The sequence below is a fragment of the Rhinoraja longicauda genome, chromosome 25, assembly GCF_053455715.1.
Source record: "Rhinoraja longicauda isolate Sanriku21f chromosome 25, sRhiLon1.1, whole genome shotgun sequence".
Classification (NCBI taxonomy): domain Eukaryota; kingdom Metazoa; phylum Chordata; class Chondrichthyes; order Rajiformes; family Arhynchobatidae; genus Rhinoraja; species Rhinoraja longicauda.
The window spans coordinates 8183070-8201212 of record NC_135977.1 but is presented as its reverse complement, the minus strand read 5'-3'; the positions used below and the strand labels follow the sequence as shown (position 1 = coordinate 8201212).

The window sequence follows — 18143 nt, the reverse complement described above, 5'->3', positions numbered from 1 at the left end:
GTTCCAAGTGCACCCGATGACCCCTAAAAGAATGGGTGTCCACCATCTCACTTTCATGTTATGTGTCTTGTGCAAAATGACAAGGAACTACATTTTATTTATTGCCATGTTTGCTTGTGATCCACAGCCAGTGAAGACATTTGAAATCACTGTGACCAGCCTGGATGGTAAATCGTTACAAATAAAGGCCAACATTTATGGCAAGGTCTCTGAGGTCAAACGCAACATTCAGCAAAAATGGACCATTCCAGTCTCCCAGCAACGCCTGATATTCAAAGGCACCATTTTGGATGATGGCAAAACCTTGTTGGATTCCAGCATCTTCTTTGATGCGACGATCCAGCTGCTCACGCTAAACACAATGGATATATTGGTCAATTCCAATGGGCGTAATCTGACAATTCAGGTTTCACCAAACGACAGGGTTTCAAGTTTAAAAAATAAAATTGAATCTCTGGAGCGCCTCCAACCAAGTCAATACTACTTGACCTTTCAATCTCAGCCACTTGAAGATGAACAGACGCTGCAACATTACGGCATTAAGCAGCATTCTACCATCCAAGTCAACCTGCGACTGCGAGGTGGCAATGAACTCCAATGTTCCAGTGCAGAGGGTCACAGTTACACAGTCTGAAAATCAATAGCAATGCGAAAGACTTTTAATTAAGTTATCATTGAGAGCAATTATCTGGGTTGAATTGGAATTAGGAATCACTGGCGACAGACAAGCGCTGCTTTTGACAGGCACATGTTCTGTACTGTGTTCTTTCTACTGGAAGTTTCCCACCACCTGTTCATCCAGGCGATCTTATGTGACCAATATCCGCAAATGGAACTGGGGTGCTTCAGCATGTTCATCCCACATGAGGGGCAGCAGATAAGGTTGTTTGGGCTTTGTAAATTTTGTAAGGTGACGTTTCGCGTCTTGTCCCTTCTTCAGCCTCTTTATACTGTGTATTTTTACGTTGGCTTTATACTTTAGAAGACGGTAGGCTAGCCCAGCTGCCAGGAAAGTAGCTCTACTTTAATTCAATTAAATGTCAATCTTTGTGAAATTCTGCATGGATAAATAAAAGCTGTAACAATGAAAGATTACTTGGTTCCTTTCTTCAATCAGAGTTCTTATATTCATTTGTGTACTTTTATCTGTTATGACTTACTTGGTGCCGATTACTTGCCCATTAGGATCTGCACTTCCCCTGCAGTAAACATGTAAGGGGGATTCATACATTATGGGAGTTGTGTCAGCTGATCACGTTGGTGGAAGAAGCAGCAAGAGAAGTTGAGAACAGGGAAACCACTGAGATCACATGAATTGAACTGATAATCACCCAACAATCCCTGTGTAGGGTCCACAGGGCTGCATTCTGAACATTGCTCCCAGTTGAAAATTGACAGGGGAGAGTCAGTGGATGTGGTGTACCTCGACCTTCAGAAAGCCTTCGACAAGGTCCCACATACGAGATTAGTGGGCAAAATTAGGGCACATGGTATTGGGGGTAGGGTACTGACATGGATAGAAAATTGGTTGACAGACAGAAAGCAAAGAGTGGGGATAAATGGGTCCCTATCGGAATGGCAGGCAGTGACCAGTGGGGTACCGCAAGGTTCGGTGCTGGGACCCCAGCTATTTACAATATACATTAATGACTTAGACGAAGGGATTAAAAGTACCATTAGCAAATTTGCAGATGATACTAAGCTGGGGGGTAGTGTGAATTGTGAGGAAGATGCAATAAGGCTGCAGGGTGACTTTGACAGGTTGTGTGAGTGGGCGGATACATGGCAGATGCAGTTTAATGTAGATAAGTGTGAGGTTGTTCACTTTGGAAGTAAGAATAGAAAGGCAGATTATTATCTGAATGGTGTCAAGTTAGGAGGAGGGGGAGTTCAACGAGATCTGGGTGTCCTAGTGCATCAGTCAATGAAAGGAAGCATGCAGGTACAGCAGGCAGTGAAGAAAGCCAATGGAATGTTGGCCTTCGTAACAAGAGGAGTTGAGTATAGGAGCAAAGAGGTCCTTCTACAGTTGTACCGGGCCCTGGTGAGACCGCACCTGGAGTACTGTGTGCAGTTTTGGTCTCCAAATTTGAGGAAGGATATTCTTGCTATGGAGGGCGTGCAGCGTAGGTTCACTAGGTTAATTCCCGGAATGGCGGGACTGTCGTATGTTGAAAGGCTGGAGCGATTGGGCTTGTACACACTGGAATTTAGAAGGATGAGGGGGGATCTTATTGAAACATATAAGATAATTAGGGGATTGGACACATTAGAGGCAGGAAACATGTTCCCAATGTTGGGGGAGTCCAGAACAAGGGGCCACAGTTTTAGAATAAGGGGTAGGCCATTTAGAACGGAGATGAGGAAGAACTTTTTCAGTCAGAGAATGGTGAAGGTGTGGAATTCTCTGCCTCAGAAGGCAGTGGAGGCCAGTTTGTTGGATGCTTTCAAGAGAGAGCTGGATAGAGCTCTTAAGGATAGCGGAGTGAGGGGGTATGGGGAGAAGGCAGGAACGGGGTACTGATTGAGAGTGATCAGCCATGATCGCATTGAATGGCGGTGTTGGCTCGAAGGGCTGAATGGCCTACTCCTGCACCTATTGTCTATTGCTTCCAGGCACAATATAGTTGGGGCTGCATGGTGGCGCAGCGATAGAGTCGCTGCCAGAGACCTGAATTTGATCCTGACTACGGGTGCTGTACGGAGTTTATACGTTCTCCCTGTGACCGCGTGGGTTTTCTCTGGGTGCTCCGGTTTCCTCCCACATTCCAAAGACAGGTGCAGGTTTGTAGGATCATTGGCTTCTGTAAATTGCCCCTAGTGTATAAGATGCAAAGGTGGGATAACAGAGCTAGTATACGGGTGATCGTTGGTCGGCGCGGATGCAGTGGGCCGAAGGGTCTGTTTCAACACTGTGTTGCTAGAACTAAACCAAAACCTATAAGGAAGGTGGTAACAGCTGTGACTTGCTTGTATGTATTTCGTATCGAGGTAAATGCTGTTTTACCTTTTGTCACTATCTGAAAATCAGTCCGTTTATTGACATTTTGGCAACGTCTATAAGAGCCAACACAGTTATTTTCACAAACTTTCCACATCACAGTCAAACCATGTAAAACCATCCATTGCACATTCACACAAGCACAGCCAGGTAGCCAGGTGAACAGCTACTTAAAGACCATGAGAGGTCAAGGGATCTGGAATCCCAAAATCGCTTGGATTAGCTCCCTCCACTGGAGTGGAAAAGGATAACCTCCTTCCCCTTTCCTCCCACGGACAGCTTCTGTCCTGCAAAATTGGTGCTGTGGGCCCCAACTATATTTATTCCCATAAGGACACAAAGCACAGGAGTAACTCAGCAGGTCAGGCACCATCTCTGGAGAACATGGATAGGAGATGTTTCGGGTCGCGACTCTTCTGGTCTCATTATTCCCATGGTTTGGGTGTGAACGACCAGATCAACATTGAAGGACTATTCAAGATTGCTCTTGTACTGAGGGGTTTGTAGAACCATCACAGTGGACAGCTGGAAGTCAAAACAATAACATTATTTGAGGCATGGATAGGGTAGACAGTCAAAACCTTTTATTCCAGGATGAAAATAGGGAAAGATGGAAATCCAGGATGCATTGGTCCTTCTCAGGGTTCATCCTGAGCAACTGTGTAACTAAATAGTCAGAGGCTGAGACAGTGTCAGATCAGTGGACGATTCAGAGAAACATTCTGAGCCACAGCCTCAGAATAAAAGGATGTATCTTTACAAAGGAGACGAGGAGGAATCTCTTTAGTTAGAGGGTGGGGAATCTGGAATTCATTGCCAAAGGCCAAATCAATGGATATTTTTAAGGTGGAGATTGTCAGATTCTTGAGTAGTAAGGGTGTCGGGGGTTATGGGGAAAAGGCAGGAAAATGGGTTTGAGAGGGAAAGACAGATCAACCTTGATTCAATGGCGGAGTGTACTCGATGTGCCAAACTTTAACTTGACGACAGACACAAAATGCTGGAGTTACTCAGCGGGACCAGGCAGCTTCTCGGGAGAGAAGGAATGGGTGATGTTTTAGGTCGAGACCCTTCTTCAGACTGACAAATGCTTTAACTTGATGACTATGTCTTTGTCCTGCCCCCACTTTTCCTCCAGTTTCTTTTACCCCCCTCCCACCCCACCACAATCAGTTCGAAGAAGGCTCCCAACCTAAAACATCTACCCATGATCTCCAGAGACCCAGACATCCTGAGTTACTCCAGAATTTTGCGATTTTTGAAATCTGCAGGTCATTGTGTCTCCATTTGTGGAGGGAATGTGCAGGAGACGTTTCAGGCCAGGACAGTTCTCTAGGCCGGTAGTAGTAAGGGAGAGAAAACTGGAGGTGGGGGTGGGGGACAAAGTGTGGTAAGTGACAGGTGGATACAGATGAGGGGGGTTTATGAGTGGCATACGGCAGGACAAAGGCTAGAGAGGAACAGGAGATAAAGGGTGTCAGATAAGGAGAGAAGGCAGAGGGATGGGACTGGTGGGTGGGGGGAAGGGGACGGGATCATGGGGGAAATAGGTGCACATTGGGAGAAGGGGGCAGTGGAAAAAGAGGGGAGTATCTAAAATTGGAGAATTTAATGTTCATACTGTGTAGGAAGGAACTGCAGAAGCCGCTTTAATACCGAAGATAGATACAAAGTGCTGGAGTAATTCAGCGGCCCAGGCAGCATATCTGGAGAAAACGGATGGGTGAAGTTTCGGGTCGGGACTCTTCTTCAGCCTGGAAGTAGAGGGGTGGGGAGACTGGAGGTAGAAAAAGGCCAGAATAAATCAGGGCCGTTAATAGATGACCAAGGACAGGTAAAGTCATGATGGCCCAGACCACCACGTGAATTAACCTCCCATCGAATGACTCCATTTACACTTTACCCTGCCTCGGCAAGGCCAGCTGAATAATCAAGGACTAGTCTCACCCCGGTCACTCCCTCTTCTCCCCTCTCCCATCAGGCAAGTGGTACAGAAGTGTCAAAACGCACACCTCCAGATTAGGGCCAGTTTCTCCACAGCTGTTATCAGACACCAGAAGCATCCTATCACCAACAGTAGGTCCAGACATACCATCTATCTCATTGGAGACCCTATCTTTAATTGGACTTTACTGGACTTTATCTTGCACTAAACATTATTCCCTTTATCCTGTATCTGTATACTGTGGCCAGCTTGATTGTGATCATCGCTAGTGTTTCTGCTGACTGGATAGCATACAACAACAAAGCTGTTCCCTGTACCTCGGTAAACGTGACAATAAACGAACTAACTAACTGGATGTGGAGGTTGGTGAGGACCAGGGGAACTCCATCTTGTTCCATCTCGGGGGAGGGGGGAGCAAGAGCAGACAATGGGAGTCAGAGGAGACACGGGTGAGAGATCAGTGTAGGAAGCAACTGCAGATGCTGGTTTAAACCGAAGATAGACACAAAGTGCTGGAGTAACTCAGCGGGCCAGGCAGCATCTCTGGGTAGAAGGAATTGGTGGCGTTTAGGGTTGAGACCCTTCTTCGGACAGAGGGATCTACCAATTTAACCCAAAATACGGGATGTCCCGGCTAATAGGGGACATTTGGCAACCCTGTTCTTCAGCAACTGTGGCTTCACCCCTGCTGTTGTAGATCCCTCTGTCCGAAGAAGGGTCTCAACCCTAAACGCCACCAATTCCTTCTACCCAGAGATGCTGCCTTCCCCCGAGATGGAACAAGATGGAACAAGATGGAGTTCCCCTGGTCCTCACCAACCTCCACATCCAGTTAGTTAGTTCGTTTATTGTCACGTTTACTATCCAGGCCTACACTGTCCGGGCCTACACAGTCCGGGCCTACACTGTCCGGGCCGACACTGTCCGGGCCTACACTGTCCGGGCCGACACTGTCCGGGTCTACAGCATCCGGGTCTACAGCGTCCGGGCCTACAGCGCCCTGGCCCACATTGTCTTGGCCTACAACGCCCTCCGGGCCTAATACGGCCCGGACAGTGTAGGCCTGGATAGTGTAGGACCGGACAGTGTAGGCCCGGGGGCCGCCTAACGGAGGTTGTGTAGCAACCCGCCTCCCGGCCCGGGTAGCCGCCATTGGTGTAGTGGGAGCACGTGGCCGCTGGCTGGGTGAGGTCACGTGGGGCGCAGGGCGGTGACGTCCCCTTTTCCCTTATATGGGAGTGAGATAGTTGGCAACCCTACTGAAGAAAGAAGACATAGAGCGTGTACATCATGTACCTGTCCAAATGTTTCTTAAACATTGCGATAGAATCTGCCTCAACTACCTCCTCCGGCAGCTTGTTCTATATGCCCACCAATGTGAAAACATTGCCCCCTGAGGTTCCTATTAAATCTTTCCCCTCTCCATCTTAAACCTATATCCTCTGGTTCTTGATTCCCCTACTCTGGGTAAGACTCTGCAACTACTATATCTATTGATGGTCTCTCCACCTCCATAAGATCCTCATAAGATCCTCATCCACCTGTGCTGCAAGGAATACAGTCCATGCCTGCCCAACCTCTCCCTGGAGCTCAGGCCCACATCCTCGTAAATCTTCTCTGCACCCTTTCCAGCTTCCAGTCTGCTACTTAAAACTAACTTGTCTTCACTGAAACAGGGCGCCTGTCCAGAGGTGCTGCCTGACCCGCTGCGTTACTCCAGCCCTTTTGCATCTGTTTCTGTAAACAGACAGCACCTGCAGTTCCTTGTGTCCTCACTTAAAACCTATTTTCACCATCGGCCAGTTTTGGCAAAAACCCCTCTGAATTGTCATCGCTGTTTCTCTTGTTGCAGTTGCCGCCTGGCCTGTCGATTGTTGTCGCTATCTTTTGAGTTCCTTATGTTGATGTTGACTTCGTTATTTTGCATCGTCAGACCAGGAAATAGAAACTCGAAACTTAACCCGATAACGGGGAAATGATGTCAGAGTCCGGAATCGAAACTTAACCAGAAGGAGAAGTGAATAGAAACCAACGACCATTAAAAATAAACTTCCCTGTTGGACTCATTTGCACCAGGAATCCAAGCCTGCGCACAGTGGAGGTGAGTTGTCTATAGTTTGTGGGATTATTTTTCACAAATCTGATGCACAATTTTACAGATAAACACACAATGAACTGCATGAAATGACAAATGAAGAGAAATATTATTTATGTCATTACACCGTGTTCAATGAGCTGTTGCGGTTTGATAATGTTTCACTGAAAGAGGGAACATGTTACCATGTATCCATGTTAAATTAATCTATCTGATATGTTACCATGTATTCGTGTTCTCCACAGATGCTGCCCGACCTGCTGAGTTACTCCAGCACTTTGTGTCTTTTTTTCCCTTTGGTTAAACCAGCATCTGCAGTTCCTTGCGTTAAATTTTAAAAAAATATATATATATAAATGATAGATGTTAAAAAACTTTAACTCTTTTGAAAATGTAGGTTTCTACACTACACGATATAACGGGTGGTTTCTCGATAAAGAATGGTTTATTCCATATCTTAGTTTGGTTTAGCAGATAATGGCTGTGATGTGTCAAACGTGATGTCTTATTCTGACTGGTACTGACCTATTTAGAAAGTGCTAATGCTTTACTGTTTAATTAAAATTGTTTTCCTGTGGTATATTTAGAGTTATACCTGCTCTGTTGAGCAGACGCACTCGCTCACCTGAGCTGGCTTGTTAGTTTCTAACGCTACCCTGTGCACTTTCTCTCCTATTTATCTTCATGAAAGGTCGATTGAGTCAGCTGTTTTGTATGCGGGGTATCTGAGCTGAGGCTGGGAGGGAGGGAGGGAGAGAGAGAGAGGGAGGGAGAGATAGGGAGAGATAGGGAGAGATAGAGAGAGAGAGGGAGAGATAGAGAGAGAGAGCGTGCAGTGGATACAGAAGAGGCGAGTTTCAGGAATCAGCCAAATCACTGGATGGATTTAAGAGAGAGTTAGATAGAGCTCTAGGTTGCTAGTGGAATCAAGGGATATGGGGAGAAGGCAGGTACGGGTTATTGATTGTGGACGATCAGCCATGATCACAACGAATGGCGGTGCTGGCTCGAAGGGCCGAATGGCCTCCTCCTGCACCTATTTTCTATGTTTCTATCGGGACCGAAGAAGGGGCTGGCGTCCGGCGGGGTTTTACAGGGAGATAAGAGAACCGTGTTATAGCCTTTCAGTGGGAGGAAGCGGCGAGGGAGGGACTTGTGAGGAATCTTGCAGGAGGCGAGATGGACATCGAACGGCAACAGATCTAATGAGGCGGTTGATCAAATGTCAGAGCCGCTACCTGCTGTGACAGTTCGCCAGGTGTTCGCTCTTGCGGGGGGAGGGCTGGCACTCGGGAGATTCCCTGAGCGTCGGTGCCCAGGGAATTTGTGAGCCCTCCGCCTCCGACCGAGCAGGGCTGGGTGGGTGAGCGCTTGAGAGACGCCTAAGAGATTTAATAATTAAAACGTGGAAATTAAAAACACTCCCAAGGGAGAGGAGAGAGAGGGAGGGAGGGGGGGGGGGGGGGGGGGAGAATTAACCCGGAGAATGAAAACCCATAAGCGCCTGGCGGTCCAACCCTGAACCGCCCTCAAATACGGGACAACCCAATTTAGCCCAAAATACGGAATGTCCCGGCTAATACGGGACAGTTGGCAACCCTATCAGAGAGTGATACTGCGTGGAAACAGGCCCTTCGGCCCAACTTGCGCACACCGGCCAACATGTCCCATCTGCACTAGTCCCACCTGCCCCCGTTTGATCCATATCCCTCCAAACCTGTCCTATCCATGTACTTGTCTAACTTTCTTAATCGTTGGGATAGTCTCAGCCTAAACTACTTCTTCTGGCAGCTTGTTCCATCCACATACCACCCTCTGTGTGAAAAAGTTACCCCTCAGATTCCTCATAAATCTTTTCCCCTACGGCTATGGCCTCTGGTACTTCCTACAGTCCCTTGTCCAGCGCCCACTCCCACCAGATGAAAGACTTAATAGCAATCTAAGGGGTAACTTTGTCACACAGTGTGGCAGTGGTGACAGTGGTGGTGGGTGTATGGAACAAACTGCCGGAGGAGGTAGTTGAGGCAGGGGCTATCACAACATTTAAGAAACATTTAGACAGGTACTGGGATAGGACAGGTTTAGAGGGATGTGCGCCAAACGCTGGCAGGTGGGATTAGTGTAGGTTGGTGTGGACAAGTTGGGATGAGGGGCCTGTTTCCACACTGTATCACTCTGTGACTGGAAACATCGGCAATCCTTTCTCTCCGCAGTTGCTGCCTGACCTGTTGAGTTCTTCCAGCACTTTGTGACCTGCTGTATTCAGACTTGGCATTGACTCTGTATACTGAGTGATCTATTTCCATACCTGAAGGATTTTGTGATTCTCTTCAGAGCTCCTATCGAAGTTAACTTTGCTGAATTCTATCTTTTCTTTTATTACAGAAAAGAGTTATGGATTTGTTTCATACGCCACCCCGTGAACTGGACACATTTATTTACTTACATCTCCAACCTGATGACAGATTTTTGAAACAAGTGGCTGAGACCATTGACAGGATTTGTAAGTTCTTAGAGGGCCAAGGTCCCTATAAAATCAGTAAAGCTGTGAAGGTGAGATGACAGAATTGTATACTGAATGGAAATAGGCAGTGGTACAGAAAATAGACACAGAGTGCTGGAGTAACTCAGGGACAAGCTGCATCTCCGGAGAGAAGGAATGCATGACGTTTTGGGTTGAGACCCTTCTTCAGACTGAGATTCAGGGGAGAGGGAGATATAAATAAGGACGGGTAAGGTGGTAAGTGTAAGGGTGAAAATGAGACATCAAAAGAGATGCAGCTTAAGGAAAATGTAGAATAGCTTTGTCAGTTAGGAGATGGTGACAACAAAGCAAACAGAGATCAAATGTAATCAGGGGGACGGTCGGACTGGTCAGAGAACTGGGAAGGGGGAGGGATGGAGAGAGACGGAAAACAATGGTTACTTGAAGTTAGAGAAGACAATACTCATACCGCTGGGGTGTAAGCTGCCCAAGCGAAATATGAGGTGCTGTTCCTCCAATTTGCGCTGGGCCTCACCGACAATGGGGGAGGCCCAGGACAGAAAGGTCAGTGTGGGAATGGGAGGGGAAGTTAAAGTGTTTATCGACCAGGAGATCAGGCGGGGTTTAGGCAGACTGAGTGGGGTGTTCAGCGAAACGATCGCTTGGTCTCGCCAATATATAGGAGTCCACACCTGGAACAGCAGATACAGTAGATTATGGTACGGAGAGGAACACAAAGAAGGTCTCAGGATCACTGGTGCTGCCCTGTGGCCACAGGGACCCGGGTTTGATCCTGACCTCAGGTGATGTCTGTGTGTGGAGTTTGCACCTTCACACTGTGACTGCATGGGTTTCCCACGTGCCCCAATTTCCTCCCACAATCCAATGACCTGTGGGTTTGTAGGTTAATTGGCCTCTGTGAATTGCCCCGGATGTGTAGGGAGTGGAACTGATGTGAACGGGTGATCGATGGTTGGCATGGACTCAGTGGGCAGAAGGGCTGTATCTTTAAACTAAAATTTCATACTCCTGATTTCTCATGCCCAAGAGGTGAGGAGGATTTTCTTTGGCTAAAGAGGGTGGTAAATCTGTGGAATTTATTGTCACAGATAGTTGTGGAGGCGAAGTCTTTGGGATTTTTTAAAGCGGAGATTGACAGGTTCAGGGTTAGGGTGTCACGGGTTACAGGAAGAAGGCAGGAGAATTGGGTTGAGAGAGAAAGATAGATCAACCATGATTGAACAGCAGAGTAGTCTCGATGGGCCAAAGGGCTTAATTCTGCTCCTATGACTTATGAACATATGAAGAGTTATGATCACAGCAATCAACCATGGTCATGGTATTCTATGCTTGACAACTAACCCACTGCCTGGATTCATGAGTGGTATTGAGCCTTTTGTGAGATCAAGGCAACTCTAGTAGGCCGAGCCATCTCAAGCACAAGATAAGTTAATAACCCTGTATTTAATTTAGAAATACAGCGTGGAAAATGGCCCTTCTGCCCTCCGAGTCTACACTGCCCATTGTTCACCCATTCACACTAGTTCTATGTTATTCCACTTTTCCTCCAATTGCTACCCTTATGTATCTGTACAATGTAAATGGTTTGATTGGAATCAGTTATTGTCTTTCTGATGACTGGATAGCACACAACAAAAGCTTTTCACTGTACCTCGGTACACGCGACAATAAACTAAACTGAAACTGAAACAAATTAGGGGCAATTTTACACTTGCCAAATAACCTACAAACCTGCACGTCTTTGGGATTTGGGTGGAAACCGGAGCACCCAGAGGAAACCCACACAGTCACATGGAGATTGTGCAAACTCCACACAGACAGCACCCGAGGTCAGGATCAAACCCAGGTCCCTGGCGTTGTGAGGCAGTGGCTCTTGCTGGTGCATGACTGTGCCACCCACATTTCTAATCCAACAGAAATAGGCCACCAGGCTCATTTAAATGATGGTTTGTCAGTATTTGAACCAATAATCCTTGATATATGCAATCAATTATTTGTCATTCTACCAAAGGACCTTACCATACACTCTACCACAAGAGTAGACTCTAGATTTCGACAACTTTTTTGTGAATAAGTGTTAGAGTTGCTGCCTTACAGCGCCAGAGACCCAGGTTCGATCCTGACTACGGTTGCTGTCTGCACGGAGTGTGTACGTTCTCCCCTTGATCGCGTGGGTTTTCTCTGGGTGCTCCGGTTTCCTCGCACACTCCAAAGACGTACAGGTTTGTAGGTTAATTGACTTTGGTAAAAGATTATAAATTGTCCCTGGTGCGTTGGAAGGGGATCACCGGTTAGCGAGGACTCAGTGGGCCAAAGGGCCTGTTTACGTGCTGCATCTCTAAACTAAACAAAAACTAAAAATCATTTATTTAAAAGATTGTATTGTTGTTTTGCCTCTTCTTTTAGGGTGGCTCCCTTGGAAAAGGAACAGCTGTAAAAAATGGCTCTGATGCAGATATGGTTATCTTTCTCAACTACTTCAAGTGTTTTGAAGACCAAAAGAAAAACCGGGCTGATATTTTGAGCAACATTCGTGATCTGTTTTTGAAATACGAGAAAAACATTGGACATCAGATCAAAATGACACCGCCCAGAATAATTCCCTCTTCTTCTTCTCCTCGTTCCCTGAACCTCCAGTTTAAATCCACAGAATCGTCTGATTTTGTTGAGGTCGATGTTCTCCCTGCATATGATGCCTTAGGTAGGAGGCTTTGAACACATTGAAAATAACCGGTTTAATGGAAAATAAGTTATCTTTTTGATTACATAAAAGGACAATTTTCACTTATTGCAATGTCTTTTTTGAGTTCAGATTGTCCCAAAGAGTTTCATTAAAGTGTAGATATCATTATAATGCACGCATCGGAAAGGTTCAGAGGAATATGGGCTAAAAAGCAGGCAAATAGGACTAGCTTAGCTTAGGACTAGCGGAATCCCGGTCAATGGCGTTGAGTTGGGCTGACCATAGGGCCTGTTTCCATACCATATGACTCTATGATTCTATACGCATAGCAGTCAATTCTCGCATAGCAAGCTTCCACAACAGCAATATGTCAAATGATCAATTCTTTTTTGTGGTGGATGGAAGGAAAAATAATGGTTAGGTAACAGAGGATCAAACCATGGCTTTTCTTAAAATAGGAGCAATGACTCTTGTCCTTTGCTTTTTTGTCGCTGGTCGGTAGTTTAGATTAGTTTAGTTTATTATTGTCACATGTACTGAGGTACAGTGAAAAGTTGTTTTGTTCCATGTTATCCTGTCAGCAGAAAGACCTAAATATGATTACAATCAAGCTATCCACAGTATACAGATACAGAATAAAGGGAATAATGTTTAGTGCGAGGTAAAGTAGGAATTGGAGGACCTCAGATTCGTACGATATTTTCAATAATGGATTGAAATGTCAGCCTAGATTTTCGTGTTTAAGCCTCTAGAGTGGGTCCGGAATGGATTGCCCAGCGGTAGAGTTGCTGCCTTACAGCACCAGAGATCCGGGTTCAATTCTGACCATGGGTGCCGTCTGTACGGAGTTTCTCCGTTCTCCCTGTGACCGCGTGGGTTTTCTTCCCACACTCCAAAGATGTACAGGTTTGTAGGTTAATTGGCTTGGTATAAATGTAAATTTGTGTGTAGGATTATATTAATGTGCAGGAATCGCTGATCGATTTCTGCGGACTGATTTCACTATTTCACCTGAACCCGAAGGGTCTGTTTCCGCGCTGTAGCTCCAAACTAAACTAAGAGCTGGAACATTATCTTGCTGAGGTTGTCTGACTCTGGATCTCCCTGTGATGTAATTTTTTTTGCCATCTTTGAAGCTGTCAAATATGTTGGAAAAAAACTTTAATTAGTTATCGTGATTGCTTAAGATTTTGCCGAAAAAAGTGAGTGATGAGGAAAAACCTTTTGACCCAGAGAGTTGTGAATCTGTGGAATTCTCTCCCACAGAAGGCAGTGGAGGCCAATTCACTGGATGTTTTCAAGAGAGAGTTAGATGTAACTCTTAGGGCTAACGGAATCATAGGGATATGGGGAGAAAGCAGGAACGGGGTACAGCCATGATCATATTGAATGGCAGTGTTGGCTTGAAGGGCAGAATGTCCTACTCCTGCACCTATTTTCTATGTTTCTATGAAATACCATTGATGAATGCCTCCAAGGTTTCCTCATGTTTATATATCGTTCTGTCAATGACAAACATCTTATTAAGTTTAATATTACAGAAATTGTCAGTATCTAAGCAATAAAATGTCACGTTTTTGTCCTGAAGGTCAACTGACAGGGACTCGCCCGAATCATCAGGTCTATGAAGCTCTCATTAAAACTGGAGAACGTGGGGGAGAATTCTCAACATGCTTCACCGAACTTCAGAGAGACTTTATAATAATCCGACCCACTAAACTGAAAGGCCTCATCCGACTTGTGAAGTATTGGTATACTGAGATATATTTGGAGACTGCTGCTGAAATTGTTCTATGATTAGGTGCATGCAGTTATTTAAGTTGAATTGCTTTTGGAAGAACAAGTGCACATCAAATCACATTGTTGTAGTACATTTGGTCAATCAAGTCCATGTCAGATACCAGTAAATTAATCTTGTTGGTCCATACGCCTGCTGTTCCCTATACCCCTGTAAATGATTCTCTCTCAAGTCCCCATCCAGCCCCACCATGCACTCACCTGATTGTTCCACTATCCCGACACCCTGTTCCATTCCCCCTATCCCCTTCCAACTATCCCTTTCTCCGGCTTCTCGTTTCACTCCTCTTCTCTCCTTATCCTACACCCTTTTGTCTCCTTTTCATTTCTATCCTTTGTCCATCCATCTGTCAATCAACCCCTCCCCCCCCCCCCCACACCCATATCCACCTATCACTTGCCAGACTTTGTCCTGCCCCCTCCTCTTTTCCAGCTTTCTCCTCCTGCTCTAACCAGACTGAAAAAGGGCCCTAATACGAAACGTCGTCTATCCAGAGTCCTCCAGAGATGCTGCCTGACCAGCTGAGTTACTCCAGCGTTATGTTTAAAAAAAATGTAAATTAGCATTTACAGTTCCTTGTGTCTTCCTTTTGAAGAAACTGATTTATTCTGTTTCAGCCACCTCTACAAGCAGTGTTTCCAGAACGTAACATATCTTTGTATAGAAGGTTTTTCCTTGCAACCCCTTCTACCTTTGGTTTAAATTTGTCTCTGGTCCTGGAACTAACCAGTATCCATGCTGTAAACTAAACTAAACAATGCACCCAAGACCGTAATAGTTAATTGCGTAAAATATTCTCATCCCTTCGTTAATATTTTTGTTAACTATGTTAAAGTTGAATTTTCCACCTGAGGAAACAGTGAATGGTTCTATAATTTGGCGATTATGTTCTTTAATGTATGGCGTTACGTTCCTTAATTTTTAACTGGTTTAGTTTAGAGATTCAGCTTGGAAACAGGCCCTTCGGCCCACCGGGTCTGCACCGACCAGTGATCATCCGTATACTAGTTCTACCCTACACACTAGGAACAATTTACAGATGCCGGTTAATCTACAAACCTGCGTGTGGGAGGAAACTGGAGCACCCGGAGAAAACCCACACTGTCACAGGGAGAATGTGCAAACTCCGTACAGACAGCATCCATAGTTGAAGCCGGGTCTCTGGCACTGTAAAGCAGCAACTCTACTGCTACACCACATTACCGCCCCTAAAGTAATCGCCCGAACAGGGACTCGAACCCTGGACCCTCAGATTATAAGTCTGATGCTCTACCGACTGAGCTATCTATCTGGGCCGTGAAGTTATTCAAACAAGAAAGACACAGTCAATGCCTGAAGGCTCAAATGTTGATTTCTTTTATCCGACAGCATGTCCGTCGCCCGTATAAACCCCAACTGAGCGTCGGGGAGTATTTACCACCGAAGTATGCTCTCGAGCTGCTGATCATCTATGCATGGGAGAGCGCTGGGAAGGGAGAAAAGTTCAGCACCGCGGAAGGATTTCGCACCGTTCTGGAACTGATTGTCCAGTACAAACAGCTTTGGATATTTTGGACCAGAAACTACAACTTTGACTCTGACTGCATTGGCAGATTTCTGAAAGAAAAACTTAGAGAACCCAAGTAAGTTATGTTGAAACCATACTTGGCCTTTCTGGAATTCTAGAATCAACACAGCACAGTGAAAGATTATGTGCAGATGCTGATTTATACCAACGATAGACACAAATTGCTGGAGTAACTCAGCAGGTCAGGCAGCATCTCTGGAGAAAAAGGATAGGTGATGTTCCGGGTCGGGAGAATTTACTGAAGCCACTTAGCCTACAAACCTGTACGCCTTTGGCGTGTGGGTGGAAACCGGAGAAATCCCACGCAGGTCATGGGGAGAACGTACAAATTCTGTACAGACAGCACCCGTGGTCACGATCGAGCCCAGGACTCTACCGCTGCCCACTGATGTCCTCAGTATTTAGTCTAGGGTACAGAAGGTTAGGAGGCAACAAGGAATCGATGAAAGGGTAAGCAGCCTTAAAGGTTTCCCCAAGAGGTAATTCCCAATGGATTTTGTGGTGTGCAGATCGAGCTAGTAAAATTGTTTTTTGGCTGCTGACTCTTATGTGTTTGAACCTTTAGGCCAATGATCCTCGACCCCGCAGATCCAACAGGTAACATTGCTGCAGCAGCAAGATGGGATCTGGTGGCAGAAGCGGCCGAGGTCTGTTTACAGCAGAACTGTGTGAAAAATGTCATCCCCTGGGATGTTCAGGTAAAATATCACAGGAAACATGCATGGGAATTGGATTATTGTTGCCACATGTACTGAGGTCATGGTGAAAAGCTTTTGTTTGCATGCTTTCCAAATTAAATCAGATAACACCATCCATGATTACAATCAAACCGTACACAAATATAACAGGCAGAGAGAGCACAGAGAAAAATACAAAAGTGCAGAATTCTGTAGCAGTGCACTTCCAGAGACAAAGTTCAATGCCTGCAATGAGGTGGGTTGGAAGATTAGGACTGCACCCTAGCTTATGGGAAGAATGTTTAGGAAGCATTTACCTATGTTTAAGAAACATTTAGACAGGTACATGGATAGGGCAGGTTTAGAGGGATGTGGGCCAAATGCAGGGAGGTGGGACTAGTGTAGATAGGGGGTGTTGGCTGGTGTGGGCAAGTTAGGCCAAAGGGTCTTATTGTAGACATTGAACTTTGGAAGTGTAATGCCACAGAATTTTGCAGTTTGATATTTTTCTCTTTGCTCTGCCTATCGTACTTGTTTGATTGACTCCATGAATGTTCAGAAATCTGATAACAGAGGGGAAGAAGCTGGTTCCAAGTCTGGTGGTACATGCTTTCAATTTTTTTCTATCGTCTGCCCTATGGGATTGGGGAGAAGAGGGAATGACTGGGGTGAGAAAGGTCCTTGCGAGACACTATGACGTTAGATTCCTCTCATGATTTTGTACACTAAAGTAGACTGAGTAGTATTTTGAGTTTCAGCTTTTAGAGATACAGAATGGAAAAAGGCCATTCAGCCCATCCGAGTCCACGCCGACCATCGTCCACTTCAGTTCTATCTTCTAACCCACTTTCACATCCCCTCCTTACACACTAGTGACAATTTACAGAAGCCAATTAACATACAAACCCGCACATCTTTGGGACACGGGAGGGAACCGGAGCACCTGGTGGAAGACAACACAGTCACAGGGAGAACGTGCAAACTCCACACATGGAGCACTCGTGGTCAGGATGGAACCCGGGTCTCTGGCGCTGTGAGGCAGCAGCTCTCCCTGCTGCACCACAGCGCTGCTACCTGTACAGCAAGATTATAGCAGAGCAGAGGGTAACAATCCTTGTTTATGTTTGTGTTTTTACAGCCTGTGAAGAGCGTGTAATTTCATTGGATTGCTTCACCTTTCCTTTGAATGTCAACCCTTTCTACCCCATTAAACATATTAAACAAGAAGTTGCGGAACACACTGGAAAATCAGTGTCCAATATCTGCCTGGAATGGAATGGCAACATGCTGCAGGATACAAGCACGCTGTCTGATTATGGAATTTTCCATAACGTTACTTTGTTGCTGAAAGAAGACTCCAGTTGGTGCATCTTGCTTTAACAAAGATTTGCGCAAGGAATCGGTATTGGGGCATTGGAGAGGGATGTCAAAATGGCAATCGCAGCAAATCACTGTAAACATTTTAATCTGAAATGTAATTCCTGGTATTTTATTCATATATCCAACAAATTGAACAGCTGATTTTTGGTGTCAAGTTGATTATTCCTATTTCCGATTGGGAATCTTGTGAGGCAGTGGTGAAATACAGGCATTCTTCCTGAAGCAGAGAGGATTAAGGGGAGACTTGGTAAAGGGGTGCACTTCTGAAAGGATGAAAGTGAACGGGAAGGGGGTTGTTAATCAATGGTACTTTAACGTCACCTGCACCGAGATACAGTGAAATTTATTTTTGTAAACAGTAGAGTTGCTGCCCTACAGCGCCAGAGTCCCAGGTTCGATTCTGACCATGGGTGCTGTCTGTACGGAATTTGTACATTCTCCCTGTGACCACATGTGCCTTCTCCGGGTGATCCGGTTTCCTCCCACACTCC

The 18143-nt window shown here is 45.7% G+C and overlaps 1 protein-coding gene and 1 non-coding gene across 2 annotated transcripts in view; one reads left to right on the top strand and one right to left on the bottom strand.

Annotated features, from left to right (window-relative positions):
• The window catches only part of LOC144606056 (2'-5'-oligoadenylate synthase-like protein 2), a 30845-nt gene extending 13145 nt beyond the window's left edge, over positions 1-17700 (top strand). The window contains exons 8-14 of the mRNA XM_078421844.1: positions 128-628; positions 9427-9594; positions 11954-12248; positions 13819-14018; positions 15397-15650; positions 16161-16293; positions 17411-17700. Coding sequence (XP_078277970.1) covers positions 128-628; positions 9427-9594; positions 11954-12248; positions 13819-14018; positions 15397-15650; positions 16161-16293; positions 17411-17428 — 1569 coding nt within the window. The 3' untranslated portion in view covers positions 17429-17700. The remainder of the gene's footprint in view (positions 1-127; positions 629-9426; positions 9595-11953; positions 12249-13818; positions 14019-15396; positions 15651-16160; positions 16294-17410) is intronic.
• trnai-uau (transfer RNA isoleucine (anticodon UAU)) lies at positions 15247-15323 on the bottom strand. The gene has a single exon. It is a non-coding gene; the product is annotated as a tRNA-Ile (tRNA).
• Positions 17701-18143: the final 443 nt, after the last annotated feature.